The 22,513-nt window shown below is 39.8% G+C and overlaps 2 protein-coding genes across 9 annotated transcripts in view; one reads left to right on the top strand and one right to left on the bottom strand.

Annotated features, from left to right (window-relative positions):
- Window positions 1–9,230, bottom strand: part of LOC111248478 (uncharacterized) — a 180,368-nt gene extending 171,138 nt beyond the window's left edge. For both annotated transcript variants that reach the window (XM_022800943.2, XM_022800942.2), the window contains exon 1: window positions 8,220–9,230. In XM_022800943.2, the coding sequence (XP_022656678.1) occupies window positions 8,220–8,232 (13 nt within the window). In that variant the 5' untranslated portion in view covers window positions 8,233–9,230. The remainder of the gene's footprint in view (window positions 1–8,219) is intronic.
- Window positions 9,231–9,890: 660 nt separating this feature from the next.
- Window positions 9,891–19,716, top strand: LOC111248480 (uncharacterized). Of its 7 annotated transcripts, none has more exons than XM_022800951.2 (6): window positions 9,891–10,045; window positions 13,822–14,081; window positions 14,417–14,680; window positions 17,042–17,339; window positions 17,796–18,090; window positions 18,226–19,716. In XM_022800951.2, exons 2-6 carry the CDS (start codon window positions 13,854–13,856, stop codon window positions 18,374–18,376), a joined length of 1,236 nt encoding a protein of 411 aa, XP_022656686.1. In that variant the 5' UTR covers window positions 9,891–10,045; window positions 13,822–13,853; the 3' UTR covers window positions 18,377–19,716. The 7 variants fall into 7 exon arrangements, with proteins under 7 accessions (XP_022656686.1, XP_022656683.1, XP_086838854.1 ...); XM_022800948.2 differs by having other exon boundaries at window positions 13,509–14,081; XM_086982728.1 differs by lacking the exon at window positions 9,891–10,045 and adding an exon at window positions 10,070–10,394.
- The last annotated feature ends 2,797 nt before the right edge of the window (window positions 19,717–22,513 follow it).

Here is a 22,513-nt window from a genome sequence, read left to right as displayed (position 1 = left end):
ATTATAAATGAATTATTAATAATTTGCTATGGTGCAAATCATACCTAAGAGCCATTATGATATCTAGGACAAGTCAAGTGCCGGCGGGGAGGCTATGACGGCATTTTGGACCTAATGCGCATACGGTGAATTCGCATCAAAGGGCCTAACATACACTGTCACCGATCGTACCTAATTACTGCAGTTTCTCTATAAAAGTAAACAGCAAACCAAAATCTAGCCAACATGCACGTTTACACAGACAGCATAATCATTGCGCTTCACTTTAGGGAAATGGGTGTTATTTCTACCTCAATGAAAATAAACGAGAAATAGAGCAAGCCATTATGTCGTCAAGCTCCCCTTCTAATCCACCACTTTCTGTCTCTGTTTTCTATTCTAGGTTTGACGAGTTTCATTCTATGTGACCGGCTTTTCAGGGTCACCTATTTTTACATATAGCATGAAAGGGTTGCCCCAATAGGAGTCTAGTGGGGAGTGGGTTTTCTGAGGTCTCTCCAACAGACCTACGAGCAGCTACAGATCTTTTTTTTTCTCTGTTAATCCCATCGTTCATATGTAATAATAGTATTTGCCAACGTTGAGATTTGAACCAGCGTGGCAACGTCCGTATAGGTTGTGGTTACCATGGCAACGCGCTCAAAGAGGCGCACTTACAGCATGCTCTATACAATATCATTTGCGACCTGTTTTTGGGTATTGGAGCTTAGGTTCTTGTTTTTGAAATTAGCTTTCTGACGACAGCATCCGGTTGTCAACACAGTTATATCAGTTAAATCTCCACTTCGATCTGGTCTGGTGTTCTAATTCAGACCCTCAATCGTTTTTTACAATGCTACCCCATACTTTACAAGACTTCTAACTCGTAATTTATTGTTCTATTGTCCAGTTGCCATATGCTGCTGCTTGTATCGCGTTTTGTTCAGCTGTTGGTAGCCAGCTACTGGTTACCCTACAGCAAACCGAGTTAAAAAGCCACATTTAAACAGAGAATGACGCTTGACCCATCGGTCTCATCACGGCTATATAGGTCTCACATATATCGTTAACAATGAGACCCACCTGCCGTCCCCCATCCGCCTGTCTTGTGAGTTCGATTGTTGTTCCAAGCGGATAACTGTTAGCAAACGTAATCGTCTCAATTCGAATGGTATTCTCTTAAGCTTCCCATTCAACTTGGGGACTGAACGTCTTTCGCTTTTTTTTTTTTTGCCTAATTTGTTACCCTCTCATTATGCGTTCATGGTTGAAAAAAACCAAGAGCCGCTGTTTCAGATCTCAACAGTAACGCCACGTCTGTGTTGCGGAACGTTTAGGAATAAAAATTTATCTCGATCTTTGTGTTGTATCAGTAGTTCAGCCTATTCGGAAACATACAATCTATTAGTAAACAAATCAAGTTAAATTTTGGTTTATCAACGAATCGTGCCTATGCGTCCAACACAAATTACACTTTCTTGTATTAAAAACGTTTGGGTATTTTCTGACAAAGGCGACTACTTTAAGATCAAAATATATCAGTATTGGATTTTAAGGCCCAGCGGGTATAGCTAAATGCGATTTCTTAACTTTTATTGATTAACACATATTAAGGAGGTGGAGTTACTGTTATTGGCAAGTTATAACTTTGCCCTTCCGAATGCAGATGGTGGATTAGCACGTAAATTATATAAGTTGCCGTAACACAGAAGCTTTTGAGTCATCCCATTGCTTATCAACGTAGCGTCTCTCAAACTCTTATTACATAAAAACGGCCCTTGGACAACGCACAAATACGCGCTTTTTGTGTGTACTCCGCTTACGGTTATATAAGGAAATTACGTCAAAATACTTCTGTGCTTCGATATTTTTATTTGGGATATAGAAGCGCAAATCTAAATAGTTGCTGCGGTAGCATTTCAGCATTTTCTAACTGCAGTTTTCACTGAATTGATACGTCACGCTTCCCTTAGCCCTGGGCCGATATCTACTACTACTACTACTGCTACTACTACTCTGTGTTCGAATCCATCTGCCTATAAACAAATAACCCTAAGCTTACAAACCGAATTAATTTACTATTATTACTTAAATATCTAGAAAAGCTAGTCAACGTTAGTTGATTTTGGTTAGGTTTTCTGCCTGATTTTTTGGCAGACTGTAGAAACTATTACATAATAAGCAATGACGGTCTGAGTCGCAATATTGTAACGTGATGTAATTTCTCCCCCTTCAAATGGACGTGCCCAGATATTTTTTTTTCTTTAACATTACTATAGGTGCAACAATAGATCATCGTTAACCTTCCTGTACTAGCCTTGACGCGGACTGTTTCGTTACATCGAATTACATGCACACAGACATAGAGACTGGCACAAGGGCACAGCTGTACATAAAAGGAAGAGGGGGTGTCGATTTCTATTTCGAACTGAAACGGATCAAGCGAAAAGTCCCTTTGAAGACATTTGAATATTTAAGCAATATCATTGTTTTTGCCTTTATTTGTTCGTTAATGAACTATCGAAGGAAGACGAAGCTTTTTACTAACAAAGAGATTATAGCTATAAGGAGCGTCTCTCATATCTACTTGTCCATAAAAAAGTTTATCGCTATCATCTCAATCACTATATATATATATATATATATATATTCCATTTTAGTCTTGGCTTCTATACCACTGATTAAAAGCGTGGGTAATACCCTCACGTAATTCCCAATACACAAGAAGGTATCAGTGTTAGTAAAGAGACAGTCTGGCACCGAAGCGTCACTATAGTTTATCATTCAACTCGTGCAGTTATATTACACTGCACTACAGTGCAGCCTAAATGTACTGCTACGATTTTCGGTCTACGATCCATGATTTAACCCACAAACTTTTTTGCCCTTGGGCCGGATTACGATCGTTTGAAACAGATTCTGACAGTATTGAAATTAACTGTAGTATTTACAAGTCCGCATTGAAACGCCTAACTCTAATGATGCATCGAAAAGGTACTGAACAATATACGATCAACTAACCGAGTAGCGGAAAAAGATAAGCGCGGATTCAGATTTTGGTAGCCAGAATAGTGGATATCGTGCATCTTTCAGTGGGATCAACTACAAGAGCTTGATTGATATTTTGATCCTTCCATTGAACTGACAAGATACGAGCCATGTCGTGCACGGTAAGCACCGATGAAATTTATACATAAAGAGAGTCCCAACAATCAGCCTCGTTTGCTGACGGTACCGATCGAAGCGGGCTTATGCAGCTGCAGTGTTCTCTCAAGACAACCACGTTCTACCCAGATGTCTTCACTGCCTATTTGCAAGCTAAGGACAAATCTGCGGATATTCAAAGCTGGATCTATAGAAAAAAATGCATATTTCAATCGGGTACTTTTTTTTCGGTGACAGTGAAATTACAACGATTCGTTTTGAAAGATGCATATTGGAAAACCCTTTTCAGATTATTTCGTAGATGTTGTGTGTATACATGCGCAGAGTTTCATCTTTATCCCTTTGTTTGCACGATACACTGCAGGGGTTTATTTTTGAGATATAATTCTCCTATTGTAATGCATGATCGATTGTAAATTGTCGCTATTATGACCCGTGGCAAACACACGTCTGGACAAACTTAACCTAATGCAGCAGATAACAAGTACATACATTTGAGTTAATCTTAAAAAAATCCTTTTTAATTTTACAAAAAATTGTGCACTTTCTGAGATAGGCAAAATCATATGCCTCCTAAAAAGGTTCGCATAAATAAGTATGATATAAAATCCATTAAATGAATTAAATATTCAAACTTCCGGCCGTTCGTGCTCCATCGAGCCCCCTCCGCCTACTTTGCCTCAATTATCATAAGTGAGCAACCTCTACCTCCAATAGCCAGATATATTGGTAATTAACAACTGTGGTACCTTAACATGTTTGCCCTTGGCAAGAATATCCCGAATGGTTGGTCTATTAGTTAAATGATGATATTTCTTGTGCTGGATTGTTGCAATAATCGGAGTGGGTTTAAAGCCAAGGAAACCGACTTATACATCTATCCCACAACTTTTACTCTACACACGCAATACCAAACAATGAACATGTCTGGTATAATAGCAACAGTAAAATGTATCCTAACCACTTCGTCCGGGTCCACTACGCCTCCGAACTTTGATGTGTCCCTCTGTAACTTTTCAGGCGTTGTGTTTTGCGCTTCAGATAATCTCGAGTTTTTGTGCCTGACTGGGTCCCCTGGGTGTTTTCATTTGGTTAAATGAAAAGGCGTCGTCGAACGTACTGATTCGTTGATCTCAACGAATCTCACCCTATAAGGATGCCAACGCTACCGCAAAAAGGAGAGGCTGTTTTGGTCGTCCTTGCCGATGCCTTCGTTTCTTCAAGATGTGGTTCGACTCATCGGAAAAACAAACCCGCTATGAAACTACTGATGGACGTAGCAATCTGAATCTTCACGTGGTGCATTTGTTGAAGGTATCTAAAAGAATCCACAACACGCTATGCAGGCGACGACAGTCAGTTCATCGAGTACTGAATTAATCAAACTACTCTAGCCATTTTGCTGTAGACCAAACGAACTATGGTATGGCGAACGAACACATATCATAATACGAGAAGTATGCTGGCTCTTTTCCGCAATGCTAAGCGTTGACATCGATTCACCTTTCGCTAAACAATGGTTTTCCGCTTACTTCAAGTCACTACAAAGAACTAGTCATACTTTGAGCTCTTTTCTGAGACCAATAGCCACCCTAGAATTTTAATATAGATAAATACAGTAAACTACTGTTAATTTTCTAAGTTCTCCTATAGAGCCCTGTCTCTACTGTACGAGGTCAATTCGGAGTCCAGTCGTAATTGGACAGTATTGTATGTCGAACGGTGTTTTCCGTAGGAAGTTTAATCCGCAGGACGCCCTCGTTTCCAAAACTCAACAGCGTTAGACGCACGATCGATTCAACCGAAGGTGAAATCAGGCCCGAGTTTGTGCAATCGTCCTTTAATTGTGATACCATTGCGCTTTGTTTTTGACTCTTTGTACCTGCTTTGAGAATGAGCCTCTACAGCTCTACAAGGCACACCAGTTTACAAACTTTTAAACTAATTTATAGCTGAATCGGCCACTGTTGACCTCCCAAAAATTAGCGAATTGCGCTGTCTGTCGTACCCTTAAAAATTTCGAAACGTTTACGGCTGTTTTCGGTCCAAGTTTTAAGTCGTCGACCAGCCCTATACAAAAGCAAAATGCTGCGTTCTAAAGCGAACTCGAAAAATGGCTCCATCTTGAACGGTCCCGCATCGATACAACGATCAGTTCCTAAGGGACATTGGCTAAAGGAGTTCGCTTTAAAATAAGCTAAATATTGTCATTCTAAAAGACTGTGCTTTCCAGAGTGGTGGTCGGTACTTCTATTACAGGGCCACAAGCCTGACCGCTACCAGTTTCCACCAAAGGGGGGGGGGGCATGATAAAAACTAAAAAATGCCAAAAAATACTCGACTAGATTATCTTAGCACATGAAATAGATAGGATCCTATGAGGTACTGAACTAGTTACGAAGCGGGGTATACATTTATTACATTCTAGTAAAGGATTAGAGAAGTAATTTAATTTTAGTTAGTAACGTTTTTGAACGCACAAGTTGCCGCCACCTGTTCCAGCTCAGCTGCTAAATATGCGAAATGTAAAGGCAGCCAGGCGTTCTAATCTTATTATCGTTGCAATATCCGGGCGCCAATAGTAATAGCTATCACTTGAGAGATCGCTGGTAGAAACTTCGCATTCTACAACCCTGAAGGCGCCGTTAAAACTACGTTATCGTTATTATTCTATTAATTATCTAATTATGATCATCAAAAAGATTGTCGATACATGTTAAAAACGATTACAATCTGCGCTTAGCCTTGCTACTTTCAATGGCTATACACGTCAGAAAAAAAAAAACGCAAATTTTATAATTTTTATGTTTAGGCTAAAATAAAAATAAGCACTATATCCCTCGGAAATCCTGTCGGTCATGTGCGGACTGTCGTGATAACATAATCCCAATTCTAGCCACTGAAATCTAGACTATAGTCAGGTATTGACTCAAAATGACCATGTTCAATGAACAATCAGCGAGCTAGCTTTACGGAACGCTAGGATTGAGGAGCTTAACATGAGTGGACACCCAATTCTGGTACAAGCCGATGCCATTTCTAGGGAGATCTGTCAAGACAGTCACGTCAGCTTCGTAACCGAGCGTAGAAGTAAACGGTATTGGTCCCTTATAAAAGCATTACGTTTCCGGTAGTATAACGGTAGAAGTAGTAGTGAGTGACACGAATTCAACAAACAGTGCCTGCTCAAAGCTTTATTCGCATGAGTAAAAATTATCCAAAATGTCTGCCGGAGAATCACTGTATTTTTGAGTCCATATGGCAGGATTGATCTTATTTCGTATGTAAAAGTCTGCGAACTATCTTACTTTAAGTTAGAGATTAAGGTTTGCTTTCAAAATGGGACAATTTTTCTTCTCTTGATAATTACTGATTTCAGGTACATTTATCCGTTTATTAAGCTAGCATCAAGCAGTAGCGAAAATACATTGTCAACATTTAGTCGATTTTAAGAAAAAGTGTTTCTTTCAATAGCGTTGTTCTCTAAAAAGCAACTCACTCGAATCACAGACTACGTGAGTAAAATTTGTTGAATTACAACCGAATGTTTCCGCGATGGTGCTGTCTGTGACGCGTTTAGCTTGCAAAATTAGGAACATGTAATATAGGGAGGTAATATAGGTTCGAAACCAAGCGTAGATACACTTCGCTTCGTGCTGGGAGGCAGCCGCCGGAAGCGATGCTTGGCTGCGTTGCCATACCTTAATTTACAAACATTTATTATTAGATATGGGCAAATATTCATTAATAGATAATTGTCCTTACAGTCGCTTCGACGCAGATCGACACACAATGTACTTTACGCAATGCAGCTTCCAACAAACCAAGCCAAGCTCATGTAGGGTGCGAGAAACCGGGAGAGACGACCTAGTTTGAATACAATCCAGCTAGCTCCCTCATGGCTGAATTCCATCAGTTACTCGCCAATGACCTTTTCGATGTGTAGTTACAGGTACGGGAAGCTACGAGCAGTCCTGGATTGGCTTTCGAGATCGTTGCCGCGTGACGGAGACCCAGAGGAAGGACTCTAGCCTCCTCCCCTATCTTCACCGGGTCAACAGCAGCAGTTGCAGGGGTAATACAGGCTAGGAGAGCGATAGTCTTACATAATAGACATAATGACGCATAATAATCGTGGATATGCCACACACGACTGATGATGACTCGCCTATTCGCATACACCCTCGATAATGGTACTTGTCGACATCTAGCGGCAAAGAGCAGGCCGACTGATCACGAATCAAGTCGAACACAGGAAAACTGCGTCCTGACTAGTCGATACCTCAACGCGCACAACAGCAGCTATGATAACCCAGATCCCTTATTCTCTCTCCCCCGTCCTATTTTCCCCTCAGAATCTGGCCTGCGGAAGGTGCGGTCGTAATCCCATAAATCGCAATCTTAGTTGCATCATACCTACGACTACTGCAGCTCTGCTGCCCTTGATTTTTAGCACCACCACTAGCAAAGCCAGTGCAACTAATTCGACCTCCCGCAAACACAGCTACCCCAATTGTGACGCTAATTGCTGGCCTAATTGCCCGAGGGATCTTATGCTACACTTACGCCAGACATGTATATATATACAAACACTGCATATTAACAATAGTCGAAGGTATACATCCTTCCTAAGTTTCGGCTATATCATACGAGATCAGCCGAAATTCTGTGCGCCTTTCACCTTTGATTCATTTAGGTCGAACTAAATCTAAACTCTACGAATCAGATAACCTAAACTCAAACTGCATATCCTTTTCGCTTTGATCGCGTCGATCCCTCACATCAGTAACTTCTACCCGTATCTGTATACAATGATGGTTCAAGCTATGTAGAGCTATTAATAAATATGCAACGAAATGTCACGGCAAGTTCTCCCACATTCTACGCTTGACACAAATTGGTCCTTGCCTCGATACATGCTACACAGCATGTCGCCGGAGGCGGCACTCTATTCACTGTATATATGTATTTACGCTCGTACGCTGTCATTTCCTGTCTACACTCTTGCTCGTCGTCGTTTGTACTCGCTTTTCTAGTGCATTTGCGGGTGCGCGCGGTTCTTGTTAACTACTTGCCTGGTGCAGACATAGAACGCCGGGTGACGACTGACTATTGCTTCTCCATGAGCAGTCGTAGCGCGCCAAGAGATGATGTGCTTTTGCCGCTGCTTTTCCCCAATGTGACGCAGAGTCTCTCTTGTTCTCCGTTATAGATAACCGCACTACACTGAGCTGAACTCAACTGTATACTATAGACAGGAAAGATATCCACTTGAAACGAGTAGTCGAAGTTATTTGATAATTACCCGTACTTGTTTTGATCCATACTCATACAGTATCCGTCGGGTTTTCGAGACACTGCGAAGCTTATTATATTAATTGATTTTTTGTATTGATATAGATTATTGAAGGACAGAGTGACGAAGTTTCTTCTTTTGCTGTTGGTGCTATTATTATTTCTATGGATGGTATCAATACTGGTTGCATACGGAGAGCTACGCATACACATACACAGCTGTACCCCACAATGGGCACTGTATACACTTTGCACTCACTCGACACAAATCAAACAAACGGCATTGGTTCACTCAGGGATATTCAGATCCTGGTGAACGCGTATCGATGGACACACGAAGCCTGGTCATTGCACAAATTGACTGAAACGCACAGAGGGATGTATTCACGGTTTCCGTATACTCTCGTCATGCAAAAGAATCCGCTGCAACCGTAAGTCGCTGCTGCAGGCTAACCGGTCGCGACTACGGTGGGTTTAAAGAAGACCGCCTAGACGAGAACCACGGCTACCTTATTATATCTCCACTACTCTGGGTTACGAACGATTTTTGAAAGAACTGATCCCTTTGTCTCCAACTCTCATTGTAGTATCGCGCGCTCAATAGAACAAGGATGCAATTTTGACAAAATGAAAAGCAAAAAGGGATTATTTTTAGTGCTTTTTCAGGACGAAAGAGGCCACTGCGGACACAGACAAACCATACAGGTAGGTGGCTGGCGGGCACTGTTAATCTGTACGGGCCGCTAGGTCCTTCGGAGTGACGGACTAGTGCGGAGACGAAGATCGGGTTGCCCCGGAGCAGCACTAGGTGGCGCCACCTATTTCGATCGTCGAAAGGGAACTGGGAAAGGGTGATCTTTCTGGTTTGGCGGAACTATTTTGAACTCAACACGATGTCATGCACCAAACCTAATAGAAGAAGAAGCATTACGACAAGTTACAATCAGGGGTACCGTACGATTAAACATAGTATATAGATTTAATGGAACATTTATTCGAAATAAAAAATTAACAGTATTTGAATGTCAATGAAGATCATACAGACATAATTTCCCACATTTCAGATGTGCTCCTACGGTGACGAAGGCGAAAGGAATCACCTAAAATACGAGCTGTATTATCCTATTGATATAGTAAGGACTGAAAGCAAAGCAAAAGCTTGAATTGATTTAACTAATGTTTACGTTTCAACATGAAATTTACTATTTTTAGGGCTGTAACTCGCGAAACCTATTATCTCCGCCTTGCTATAAGCATTTTAGGGTAGGTAACCGACATTTTACTGATTAATATATAGAATTATATCTGCGAAAGAAAACATTCATTTAGCGTTTAAGTCAACATATATATATATATATATATATATATATATATATATATACTCAATAAAGTATATTTGATCCTGGATGCACTGACCCAGCCATAAGTGTTGGAGCAGTCCGGTTTGTTCCGTCGATTACCATCATTGTAAACAGTATTATGGGTAGTTGTCGAAATGCGGTTTTTCCGAAACGAGTATATGAGGTTCACTAAATATATCTCAAGTCGTTAAACTCAAGGCGTATGTTTTTATTAGCAAAGTAGAACTATCGGATTAGTATAGGCGGTACGTATTTTCATTACCTGCAAGCATGTCGCAATAAAATAGTCCTTAATTTCTCACAATGACTCAAGCTTTCGTTGGAAACCTGTTCTCGTTAGTGACAATGTTAGTGTTTTATGTATGGCAATACGGAACGAGCCGGTGCATGTACGAGTGTTTTAACAGAGAGCGGAAAGGGTTAACCCGATGTAGTGCTACTACAGTGAATTGTCGACCATCTCGTATTAATGTCTGTTCTGGAAAAATTATTCTATGGAGATCGTTTGTGTCATTGATTCGTTTTTTTATTAATGCATTTTCCTGTATCGATCGCCGTCAGGAATGACGGTGGAACGAATGATGCTGGCATGTGGTAAGTGGATTCTGCAATACATGCACTACGTGTTGTAATTCTTACAATGTCTATTCTTCTATCGTACTTACATTGCACAAGTACTGCGATACGGTTGTTGAGGATGACTTTCAATTATTTAAGGTTTTTCGAATAGGCCAATCGATAGTTTCAGTTGCATTTCTCGCACTATTTCGCACTGTTCGAAAACTGTGTCCGTGTGTTCATTTAGTGCGGATAGTATTTAACGCACTTATGGAGTATCTTGAAAAAAAGCCGTAGTAGCCTATAGCAAGATTCGTTCACCCCAGATGGATGCCTTATTTATCAATCGATACATATTGCAAGCTACATAATCGGTGGTTACAGAGCCTCTGCTATGTTAGTCGATGTAGAAACATTTTCTTCGAACTGTCAACCGATCAGTTTGTGATCAATATAGGTAATATAGATAAAAAAATGTGGGAAGTTTTGTGTGTATGGCTGTGTGTTTTCATATTGTGAGCGGAGCAGCTTGCTGGCGGACACCACCCACTGTAGTTGTAGTATGGAAAGCATGCTAGTCTTTAGCACCATTAGAGCGCAGTCATAGCAAGATCTATAACATGACAAGGGTATGTCTCGGGCTATCCATCCAAAAGACGAGACATTATCTGCTGAACACAGAATGGCTTAGACAACGTATGCATATATGCATACAGGGTGAACCCATTCGATCGGATAATACATAGACGTGTTTCGTCACTTGGCGACCAAGGTCGCCTCCGTCGCCGAGCGTGTGATCTGAAAACGGTGCTCACTTGCCCACTTACATGGTATATCTTATTCTACTATGATGAGTAGGGTTATACAGACAGACATAGTCAGGACGACTCTGTTGTTTACGCGCTTTGTCACTGTATCAGTGTTGTGCGATAGTGGTCGTAGTAATGATAGAAAAGTGGCTACGATAATGATTATCACAGCAATCATCAGGGTGTAGACGTATGTTAGTGAAGCCAATCCAGTCTGGAGCTGACGCAGAGTCTCTGATCAGCGATAACCGATGATTAAATGAGCCGTGCTTACAATAAAACATCTAGTAGACCCAACCTCGCAGTGAATAGAAACCGAACCAAAAAAATAAAGGAATTTTGTGCGCGTATAAACGATGCGTGTAACGCTGTTTTCATGTCCGGGTATACTTCTTTTAAACATTTTCGGCAAGACTTGATGTAACTAGGTAGACTTAAAATTTGAATGATAGTGATTACGCTGCGGCAAAGACGATCGACAGAGATTTTGAGGGTATGTGAAAATAAACAAACAGACATGCGCAATAATGAAACAAATATAGCCTTTTTTAAACGTAATAGAAGACTCGAATAAAGCAAATTTACGGACAGTACTTTCAGTATGTATTGTGCGTCTTCGATTTAGATGCCAATTCGTAGACTACAAGCGCATATAATAGTTTTCAAATAATAAGTCATAGATTCGACTTCCAAATCGCCTCTCCGTCCCTTTTCTAGCCTCACAAACTTTGAAAGATTTTAGATCATTACCATTACATGTTTCGGAACTGGGTGATCAAAGACGTCTTTTGAACAATGAGATTTTCTGTAAAAAATTGAACCAGATTTAAAATATTCGAGCAACATTTAGTTGAGAGCGATTTACAATTATCCAATGTTATTTTCGTTCAGTTGGGGTTGTACCTCATGGAAGTGTGTCGTTTGTATAATCAAAGAGAATAATTACTGGGTTACGGGGAAGGTAAGTGGTCCGCTAGGCAAATCTACTAAAGCTGCTCATGGGTAAGATGGCAGGGAATGGCGAAAGATAAATATATAAAAAAATAAATTCAGTATGTTGAGAACCGAATCTGGACGAGCTGTCCCTGCGATCTACAGAAAGAAAGCTTTGAACTGTGTGTGACAAAATTATCCAATTGGTTTGAATCATTGTAGATTGCCATAAGATATTTTGCCGATTTATGCCAAACTTCCGATAAGTTCGAAAATACAAATATCGGGATCTAGATGTTTATTTCAATAGCAACTTGCTGTACTCGAAATCACAATTTTACAAAACTAAATTTGAATGTTTTATTGGATAACATTTTGACATGAGAGACTTATCGCAACTAACGGTTAATGTTGCTCAATGGAAGATGTTTGTCAACCAATTAGAGATTCCGTTTTTGGTAAACTGTGATGAGTTTGTTTTTGTGGCTAGTGTAATTTGCCTTTTTAGGCATCCTATAGAGATCTTGTCAATTTGATTGCTTCATTCTGTTTAATATTTAATCCTTGGAAGTCAACGGTTTTTTTTTTTATTTTGCTTCCTTGAATTAAAAATCCCCAAGCTACGTAGCATCGATTCAGTCATATCTCTCTGCAACTATAAGCCTATCAACGACAGCAATATTGGCTAAGATAAAAACTCCAGATGATAGTCGTTATTTTTGTTATGGTATTCATTTGCGGTAGCCGGGTACACAAAAAACCAATACGAACTGGTTGCTTTTTTGTCCAACGTCACATATATATCTAAGAGTATGAACGAACCTTACTTCTAGGCCGATCATATACAAGCTACGTTCTGATTGGCGAAACTGCTTTATTAAAACAATATAGAATTAATAAATAGGCCAGTAAGTAAATGGAATCGGTGATGCCTATGGCGTGAAAGTAGCAGGTCAAATACTCTAAATTTTCTTTGCCTGAATACAAAATCTCGGAATTCTGTGTTGCCTCGTGGTTATTGCAAGTTCATGTAGTTTCTTTAATAGATTGTTGTATTATTTAAATTATTAGGGATGGTAAGAAATATACGATAAATGAATCACTTTTTCACCATCATTTACAACAAGGACTTGTACCTGCTGATGTGTGAAACTGTGGTTTTTGTTGTAAGATTGGAATACTGACCTTTTACAAATGAAATCAGAGATACGTTTAGAACCAAGAAATACCTTAGTTGTCCGAATCTTTAGTTAAGATTTATTGCGTCATTGCGGTATGACCAGATCTGTAGTTAGAGGCCACGACAGGCACTGTTTGTGTTTTGTTAATACTAGATAAGCATGTTATATTTATAAGCCGGAAAATTCAATCATTTTGAAAAAATACTGCCTTTATTGTATTATTGCAGTTGGCCAGCGTAATTAACAAATTTATACAAAAACCGAATTCGAGAACCAGAAATGGGGATGTCGTCCGTGTTGCTTTTTGTGCATTTCATTATTGAAGCTTCCTTGCGTAATTAGAATACACCACGTATACAAAAGAAGGGAAAAGATCGCCGCAGGCAAAATAATGCGGCAACTCTTATGCTTGATAGTTGACATGGACCCCTCACCTCTAAACCGTTAGTGTCGATGCTCCCTGCACTCGCCAATGCTCTCAAAGCCTTGAAGCCTGCATTCATCAGTATAAGCAACAGTAAATTTCATGATTAATTATAGTTTACGGTGGCAGTACTGATGCAATTACGAAAATGAGCAATAACAACGATGCAAATGCGGAAGCCAACGACAACAACAACGAGGTCCAAGGGCGCGAGAACCTCGAAAATCAGCCGCCCCAACAACTGCAACATCACAATCACAATAACATTCAGCAGTTACCGCAGCCGGCTCATGGCCATCCTCTCGACCACGATCCATTGAATAATCAAAACAATCCACCAGAATGGGCCGCTTTTCCTGACCTACTTCGAGTTCAGGTTAGCTTATTATTCACAATATCGAGTCGTTTTGAAGCAATACGTCGATACATGTATTATGTACATTGCTAACGGCTGGTATTTGATTTTTTAATCCACCAGTACCCGATATTGATCGTGCCGAAGAATCGTATTTACGAGATACCCTACTAGACCAGATTTAAGCTCCTTTTTTAATGAAACGCAGAATTGCATTTGCAGGCTGTTGAGCAGTCGAGGTTATCCATCTGTTGTAGTTAACGAGCTGAATTGCAACCTTTACGTCGACGGCATGTGTCTCAGTGTAAATACAACATACTAAACATAATCGTATGTTGGATACAAAAACATTGCAGGAGCCGCAACAAAATGGAGGCGGCGGGGTTGTTGTGGCTGGTGATATAGTTGTAGGTGGCCCTGGACTTATGGGTAACCCGTTAGTCCTTCAGCGTGCTGGCGTTGCCAATCCACCCGACGTGAGCCTACCCGGAGCCGCCGGCCGAGATCCACCTCCTCCTGACTTTGACATTGATCGAATGGGAGCACTGCATAACCAACGGTTGCCTGATATGGCACTAGATGCAGACCAAGCCCAAGGCCAGGCAGCTGCAGCAGCGCAGGTAATTTTGCACATTCATTATAAACGTTTTATAATATATTTCATTCAACTATCAACCTATTTTTTTTACTGTAATATTTAAACCGGCTTGCATACAGTTGAAATATGTCCTATGTATGGTAGCGCACGTTCTCTCCTCTCTCTGGGTATATACCTATACAGAATGGCGCGTCTGAATTTAGAACTTTTTTGTGCTTTGAGATATTTCAACTAAATGTTTAGCTTGTGCTAGGAGTTCTACTTTTGAGTATTATGTCTATTCAATATCACCACCAGTTACCGTGATTACAGCTTTAAATTGAGACTTAAACTCTTAACTAGTGATTTACAGAATATCTTTTGTTAATCCGCAAATAAACGTGTAGTAGTAGCCGTGGATCAACTGATATTAGAAGGTGTAAACTGGTTCATGTCTTGTTCTAGTTCGCTGCATACAAAAAAAATGTAACCGAATCACGGGCGGATAGCAGACCAAAAATCCGCAAAATACAAAGGCTCACAACGTTTAAAAAAAAGTTCAAACAGCGCAAAAAGGCTCAAAGGCACTAATATTTAGAGCTTACCGAAAGGATTCCATTTGATACCCTTCCCTCTAAAATGGTTGTTCGTTTCTGTATTAAAAAAGTAAATATATAAAACATGGTTTCGAAGCCACTGTGATAAATTTTCTAGCCCTTCAACTCTAAACCCTATTGAGGATTATCCGGTTTACCTCAGAAAATTTTCATCGGATTCTTCAGATGTGCAAAAAACTAACAATAACGTAAGCCATGAGTTTTGGGCTAAAAAGAAATTATTCCTGGTGAGGTTTGTGCAGCGTGGAAAAGTTGGATAATAGCTGATCCTTGCTAAAATTATGAAAATGACGTATCGTTGTTCACCATGAACTTGTTGGTTTGTTCGAAAAAGATTTTTATCTACCACCAGAAGTAACGGATAAGCTCATGCCCGTAATGGCCAGGAGCCCGTCGTTTTTCCAATTTAAATGCATCACTCTGTGTAAAAAATATAGGTTAAGTTAAATATCTAAAATCGATTTCGTCTTCCTCCCGTGTGTCTGTAATATGTGAAACTTACACGACTGTCAAACAATAAGCATGGCAGTATGTGTGATTTGTGACTATGAAAAGCTGTAGTCTAAAGTAATGTTTGTTTCTTGTAAAATCTACTGTGCAAATAGAAGCTTTATTACGGCGACAATCCACATGTGTCACACAGAACACGGACAATATTCCTTGCTGGAAAAAAACGTTGAGGCAATTGATTAAGAAATTTGGAGAACTACCTCATTTGAAAATAAAGTGAAACCAAACAGACGACAAACAGAACAAACAACTCGCAAGATCGCTGCAGCGTGGATGCCGATCCGACGACCTCAGCACGAGTTAAGCTTAACAAGTCCGCTAACCAAAAAGCACTCATTTTGTATCATATTTATCCCTACAGGGTACACTAAACTTAAGAATTAATGATATAGGACTAACATGTGGTCAGCGGTGTTTATTCGTATTAAAGCGCAAAACCAACATGTGATTTCAGGGCTAGAAACTTTTAGCCCACGTTATACGAAATAATTACTTTGATGTCATCACCTTTTCCGAGAAAGCTCATTTCACGCCGGGCTGTGAGAGTAAATAAAATTGTCGTATATGAAAGATCCAAGGATTAGTTTCGAACAACCGCATCACTTGCAAAATATCATTATATGGTACGACCTGTGGAATGAAGACGTCATTGGGCTCTGTTCCTTTGAAAATGATGATGAAATGGCAGCAGCAGTCAATGGCCATCTTTATCGTTGGTGTTGCAAGCATTTTCGTAAACTGAAGTGAACGGATTGATTGCAAACAACCTTTGGCTTCAACAAGATAGTGCGACTTGTCACACCACGCGGAAACAAATAATCTGCTTGTGCCATGTGCCCAGGCCAGCTGATCTCGATATGCACCGGTGACATCTAGTGGCCGCCCGGTCCTGTAATTTGACTCTTTTCGATCTTTTCTTATTTGCTATATGAAAGACAGAATCTAACGCCGAAAACAATCCACGGCCTGAAACACTGTACACGTGAAATCACTAATAAAATTAACGTTGAACTGCGCAAAGCTGTGGTTTAAAATTACGTGAGACGGTTTGCATTATGCAAGCGGTCCTTGGAAGGATATTTAGCGAACATTGTTTTTCATATATGTAGCGGATTCAGCTTTCTGGGCTGGGCTGACATAAAATGGAAGCACGGGTAGAAACTTGTTCTTGCATTCCGGGAACGTTCAAATTGACTGGAATTTTTTAGCACACCCGATACAAAATATTATAGGTTTTCTGACAAGGTTTGTTAATAACGTAACATGTGTGCAAGCAGCACAGCTTACCCGATATGGCTCTTGACGCTTCGGGCGCTCACGCGGGGGCACACGCAAGAGCTTCCGGTAGCCACTGCGGGGGAGCGCGTCTTAGGCCACGGAGATCACCAGGTAGTCACGACCTTCGAATAGAACCTCGAGGTTCCCCTATGGGGATGAACACAAATCAGCAACATTTGCCAGGGTCGTTAGCCCGAATGGCGCAAGCAGTAGCGATAAGTGGAGGAGTTGAAACAGTGGATAACAATGGCGTGCTCATAGGGCCAATTGCAGCTGGAAATCAAACATATCCTGTTGGTATGTAATATGGACGTGATTGTACGGGACGTTTATGAAATACCTTTTTCAACGGAACCATCAGCAACGCAGATGTAGACTATACATTTTAGATTATAGAGTATGCGTTGACCATCTTAGTAATATTATTTTAATGTAGACATTAATAACATCAACTAATTAATAATTAACATTAATAACATGATAGTTTTTGCATCTGCAATTGTCGGTGGCGTTCGTGGAAAGCTGATATTATTGAATCTCAATTATTATACAGTGACGCATTTTGTTAATGTGTGGAACGATTACAGTTTTTTTTATTTTTGGTTGGAACACAGTTTATCACTTTTATATATTATAAAAAAGAAGACATATTATGTCTTCTTCATTGTAGTAATATTCCTTTCACAGCCACATGATTCTTACCTGGCATAGCATTATTAACTATTGTTATGGATGTGTGCATCTATTCACTAGACATATTGACGAACCGTCTAATGGATCTTGAAGCCCAAGTAGCGAATCTTCATCAACAGATGTTAGAACGGGACAGGCATAGGGTGGAACAAAGCGCGAGGGTTCTCGATGAACTTACTGCTCTTAGGAGATCCGTAGAAGCATCTAATTATGCCGGTAGAGAGCGTGACCACGCATCTCTGGAAAATCGTCTTATTAATATGGAATCACTTATACAGAGGCTAGCACAAGGGCCGCCCGTAGCTCTTGGGCCCCAACAGCAAGCTGTGCCTGAGGATGTTTTAGCAACATTAAGGTAATACCCCTAAAATCCCCACTAAAACTAGTTTTTAGAGAAGTCTGATGTAAAAATCGTACTGTTTGAAGATCAGTTTCGCCCAGTGATCTTAATCTACTTAGCCACAATAAGCAAATATGTATTTTATTGCAGGTCGGAGGAGCGGCGAAGACAGCGCCGCGAAACTGAGCGACTTGCGCGCACTTTAGCGGCTTCTCTACACGTCGCTGTAGAGCATTTTATCGATATGCTGAATCAAGAAGACGACGATAATGGCAGACGTCATGAAGATGACAGCCGCTAATTTTTTTATGAATAATATGTAGGTCATTTTATGAACACTACCAAAAATACTTGTTCTGTGCTCCCGCATGGGTATCTAGACAGCAACAATAACAACAACAACAACAAAAACAACAATAATAACCAACGTTTCTGTGCATTATTTTCTTGTTGGTGCTTTGCCCTCTAGCAAAGTCGATAAAAAGACATTCGACGCAGCGAAATAGTATATAGCCACACACTAAAACGTTCTATTCGTTGTAAGAAAGGGACTCTAGTCTTGCATTGTAGAATACAATACGATATTGCTGTACTATAGATGACATATCTGCAGGTATCTTCAATAGTGCCTGACCTGAGCTCGGCCTCAGTGATGTTTAGTTCTGTATCTACGCAGCTCTACAGGCATTTTCTATACGAAGCTATTAAAGCAATGAAAAACAATAGAAAGTATGTTAAGGCGTTTACTACTGATTAACATTAAATAGACCATCAATATACTTACACACATTTTATAAGTACGTCCCGATGGATGCGTCCAATCAGGGCAACCTAAGAGCACATAGTTTGTCAATACTGCTACACAAAGCCTATGCAGAAGGAAGTTGAGATAGACAAGAAGGCCATTCGATGTTCCGATCATGTAATAATTATTAGTTGAGAATTTGCAGATAATGGTTTATACAAGAGGTACAGTTAAGTATAGATTTATCTCTGTGTATGCGTGTGTGTGCGTGTCTGGGTATCATGTACAAAGCGGTGAGTAAAATCGAAAATAACAAAAGTGATCAACCGGTGTACGAAGTGTAGACGCGAGCACGTACTGGACGTAGCTAGTCTACCTAGGAATTATAGTTGTGTTGTGAAAATAATTTCTATTACATTTTTTCGTTTTGTATTAAGCATTACTTTAATATTTTTATAATTGAAATGATTGTAACTGCTTAAAGTTGGTTACTTGGTTAATGCGCCACCTATATTTTCCGCCTTGTAATATTTAATGGTATTGGATTATCATACGGCACCTTCTATGATATTTAGACGTGATTCTATCAGAAGATTTTACCTTCGCCACAGAAAGGAGATCAAGGCAGGGGGCTGTTGCTCATGATTTCAGTTCTACTTTTGCCCACATAAATGCGGCACGAATGTAAAAAATTGATGCATCGTCAACCGAAATGATGGTGCATTTGTTGTTCACTCAGATTTAAAATTGTGGACTGCATAATGGCATAGAAGTGCATTGTGCGGAAATAAGGAATCATCAAAGTGTTCTTAATAAGTGCACCTATTTGGCGGTTACACATGGTGTTCATTACCTGAAGTGTACTAAATTAGACAAAAATTTTAAATAATTGCTTACCTGTCTGTCCTTAATCAGTGTAAAAATATTATTATAAGCAAAAATTGAACTAAGGAACGACGTATTTCCTTCGTCATCCATGTTCAATGTCATTAAAACCAATCACTAAGAAATGATTAGAAAAAAAATACTTTTCCTGTATATAATTAAGAATAGAACATCGCATTCCAAGCCGAGATCGGTTTAATGAAATACGTGATAACGTGCAGTTCCAGAAGCACCTGAATTAACATAATAATCGTATTTTATATTAGGTAATTGCTGTTTGGTCGTGATATAAGTGTATATTTGAATCCTAATAATTCAGAAATTACGTTTCTTTGCCCTTCAGAGCTTATACATTGATATGGTTAGACTAAGGAAAGAAAGGCGCCTGTTAGAAATTGTGAACAGAGTAATTGTGCCAGACTTGGCCTGGAAATAGGAAATTGTTGCTTTTCTAAATTGCTCATAAGTTGACAGGAAAGCCTAATGTATAAAATAAAATAGATTGGAACTAATTAAATGTAGGAAAATAAATGAAAATTTGTTATGTATTTCTCTAACATAAGTTCACATGGAGTTGGGTTTTTGGCTGCGTTTTTAGTAGAAAGCTTAGGCTCAATATTTGGCATATTAAAACTGTGTCGGAGAAGCGGACAGAGCAATTCCGGATATGTGAGAACTTTGTACCGAACGAATTACTTCAGCAGAGTCACAGTACCGGAGCAATACTGAGAAGAAGCCTAAAAGGTAAAAAAGCGATGCAATTACAAAAAAAAATCGTGGTTGGTGAAGTCATATTCTGTTATGGATACTGTTACATGTTAAATATTGGTCTCTATATTTTTCCGATCGTATGGCTCTGTTGCGAGATTCGGTATGCATAAATTAGACTCAAGATATACCATACAATAACAGGTGTTTCAAGCTTTATCTTATGCACTACCAATGCTATGCTATTTTTCTTCATTGTAGTAATAGCTAAATGCTCTAATATTGGACTGTAACTAAAATACTAAGTACATGCTACCAGTTACAGAAAATATTTTTCACTTAGTAAGCGGACTACTTAAACAGTTCTCGACGGTTCTAACCGTTGAAAATAGCTTGTTCCTAATTGAACATGGATTGTATTTCTGGCGCTTGGTATTTTAGAGAGTTATTCTGCCGGCTGAAAGGATTTTTATGTGCTATTTATAATATCTTACGTACATGTTATCCTCACTAAGAAGTTTTACAACTTTAACTTGTTGTTGTTAAAGAAAAAGCGATAGAACACGCGTACCTGGGAAGCCGCCTCATGCAAATACCTTATTATTTCGATCTATATCATTTATTAACGAAAGTCCAATTGCGCTTTGTTTCTAGTGAGGCAGTTTGAAATGAGATTTCGTTCAGTTATAAATAAAGCGGAAATTAATTTTGTCATCTCGGTGGATTCTACAGATCCCTTTATGGAAGCATCAGGCCGGTGCTTTTTTTCCAACTGTAAATTTTGTGTTATTTCTGATTGATTCAATGTTAATATCTAAACAACTAATTTCTAGAGGGTTTACCTTACTAACAGTATATTATCCATCTTATTATTAGGCAAAGAATATAATGTATATCGATTTTTTTGCAATTGAAACTCTATTTAAAGATGTGATCTGCTCTCTATCAGCTGTAATTTGTCGGACCTTACAATACAATAGTTAAGATTGATCTACTAATTTTTTTTGCGAATTATGTGTTAATGCTAGGCATTCAATTATATAGCTTTCACAGAACAAGTTAGTTCTAGGTTTTATTCTACTTGGTAGTACTGTCAGTATCATAGATTTTTCGAAGTTCTAATCTTTTCCTCCGATCTGAACTACTCCATGCTTCAGGTGAACGTACCTCGTATATTGTCCCTTCCCGCTATAAATTTGAATTGGACCAACGAAGTTTCCCTCGCCTTCCTGCTCTCCCTTTCTTGCCAATCAGTTTTACAGGCACGGCGTGCCGGTGCCAATCTTGCCAAACCGACATCTACAGTACCACTACTGGTAGCATCTGCGGCAGCAGAAGCATTTTGACGGGACTGACAACAACGATTCTTAATAGCTCAACACTCCAATGCTGCTGTTGGTACCAATTACTAGTGGTAGGCACCTGCTTGTAAATAACAATCCATCCATTCACCTACTGTCCCATAGCTGTTCGGATGTTGTAGTCACATCGTAGCTGTTCAGTCTGCGGTGGTTTCGATTTCGACAGCGTCGTCGACAGTTCGGTCCGATTCGTTGAAATTTCTAGTGAGATAATTTGAGATTATTATAGGCGATGTTGGGCGAATTCCTGTATGGAATCGCGACTCCGAGGCTGCTAGTCGATTCGAGGTAGTTGAATAAATTTTCGTCAACTCATAAATAACACCTCTCAGCAATTAATTCGTCGGCACGAGCCGCACAATCGGTTCGGCCGCCTGCCAAACGAACGGCGATAGAGACTACTGCTGCTGGTAGACTACTGTGCACATTTAAAGCTGAAAATCGTGTGCCAACCACAGGCTATCGGGCTAGCAATCTTGATCCGGCCCTGAACGCCCTTTGTCCTGCGATCAAGCAGAAGCAATAAGCAACAGTAACTACAGTTAGCACAATAGCGTCCATCTGCCAAGCTAACGCAGCAGTGGAGCAGTTGCCGGGCAGCCTTGTCGTGTACACATACTTGTATATATTATATCAATATATATATTAATATGTTTGTGTATGTATGATTCGTTTGTGTCGTCGCGGCGGTCACTTCCCCAAATCTCAGATGGTGTACATAGATTCCTTGAGTTATTGT

This window comes from Varroa destructor, unplaced genomic scaffold, assembly GCF_002443255.2.
Source record: "Varroa destructor unplaced genomic scaffold, Vdes_3.0 BEIS01000003.1, whole genome shotgun sequence".
NCBI lineage: Eukaryota > Metazoa > Arthropoda > Arachnida > Mesostigmata > Varroidae > Varroa > Varroa destructor.
The sequence above is the reverse complement of the archived record's forward strand: the minus strand, read 5'-3'. Positions and strand labels throughout refer to the sequence as shown.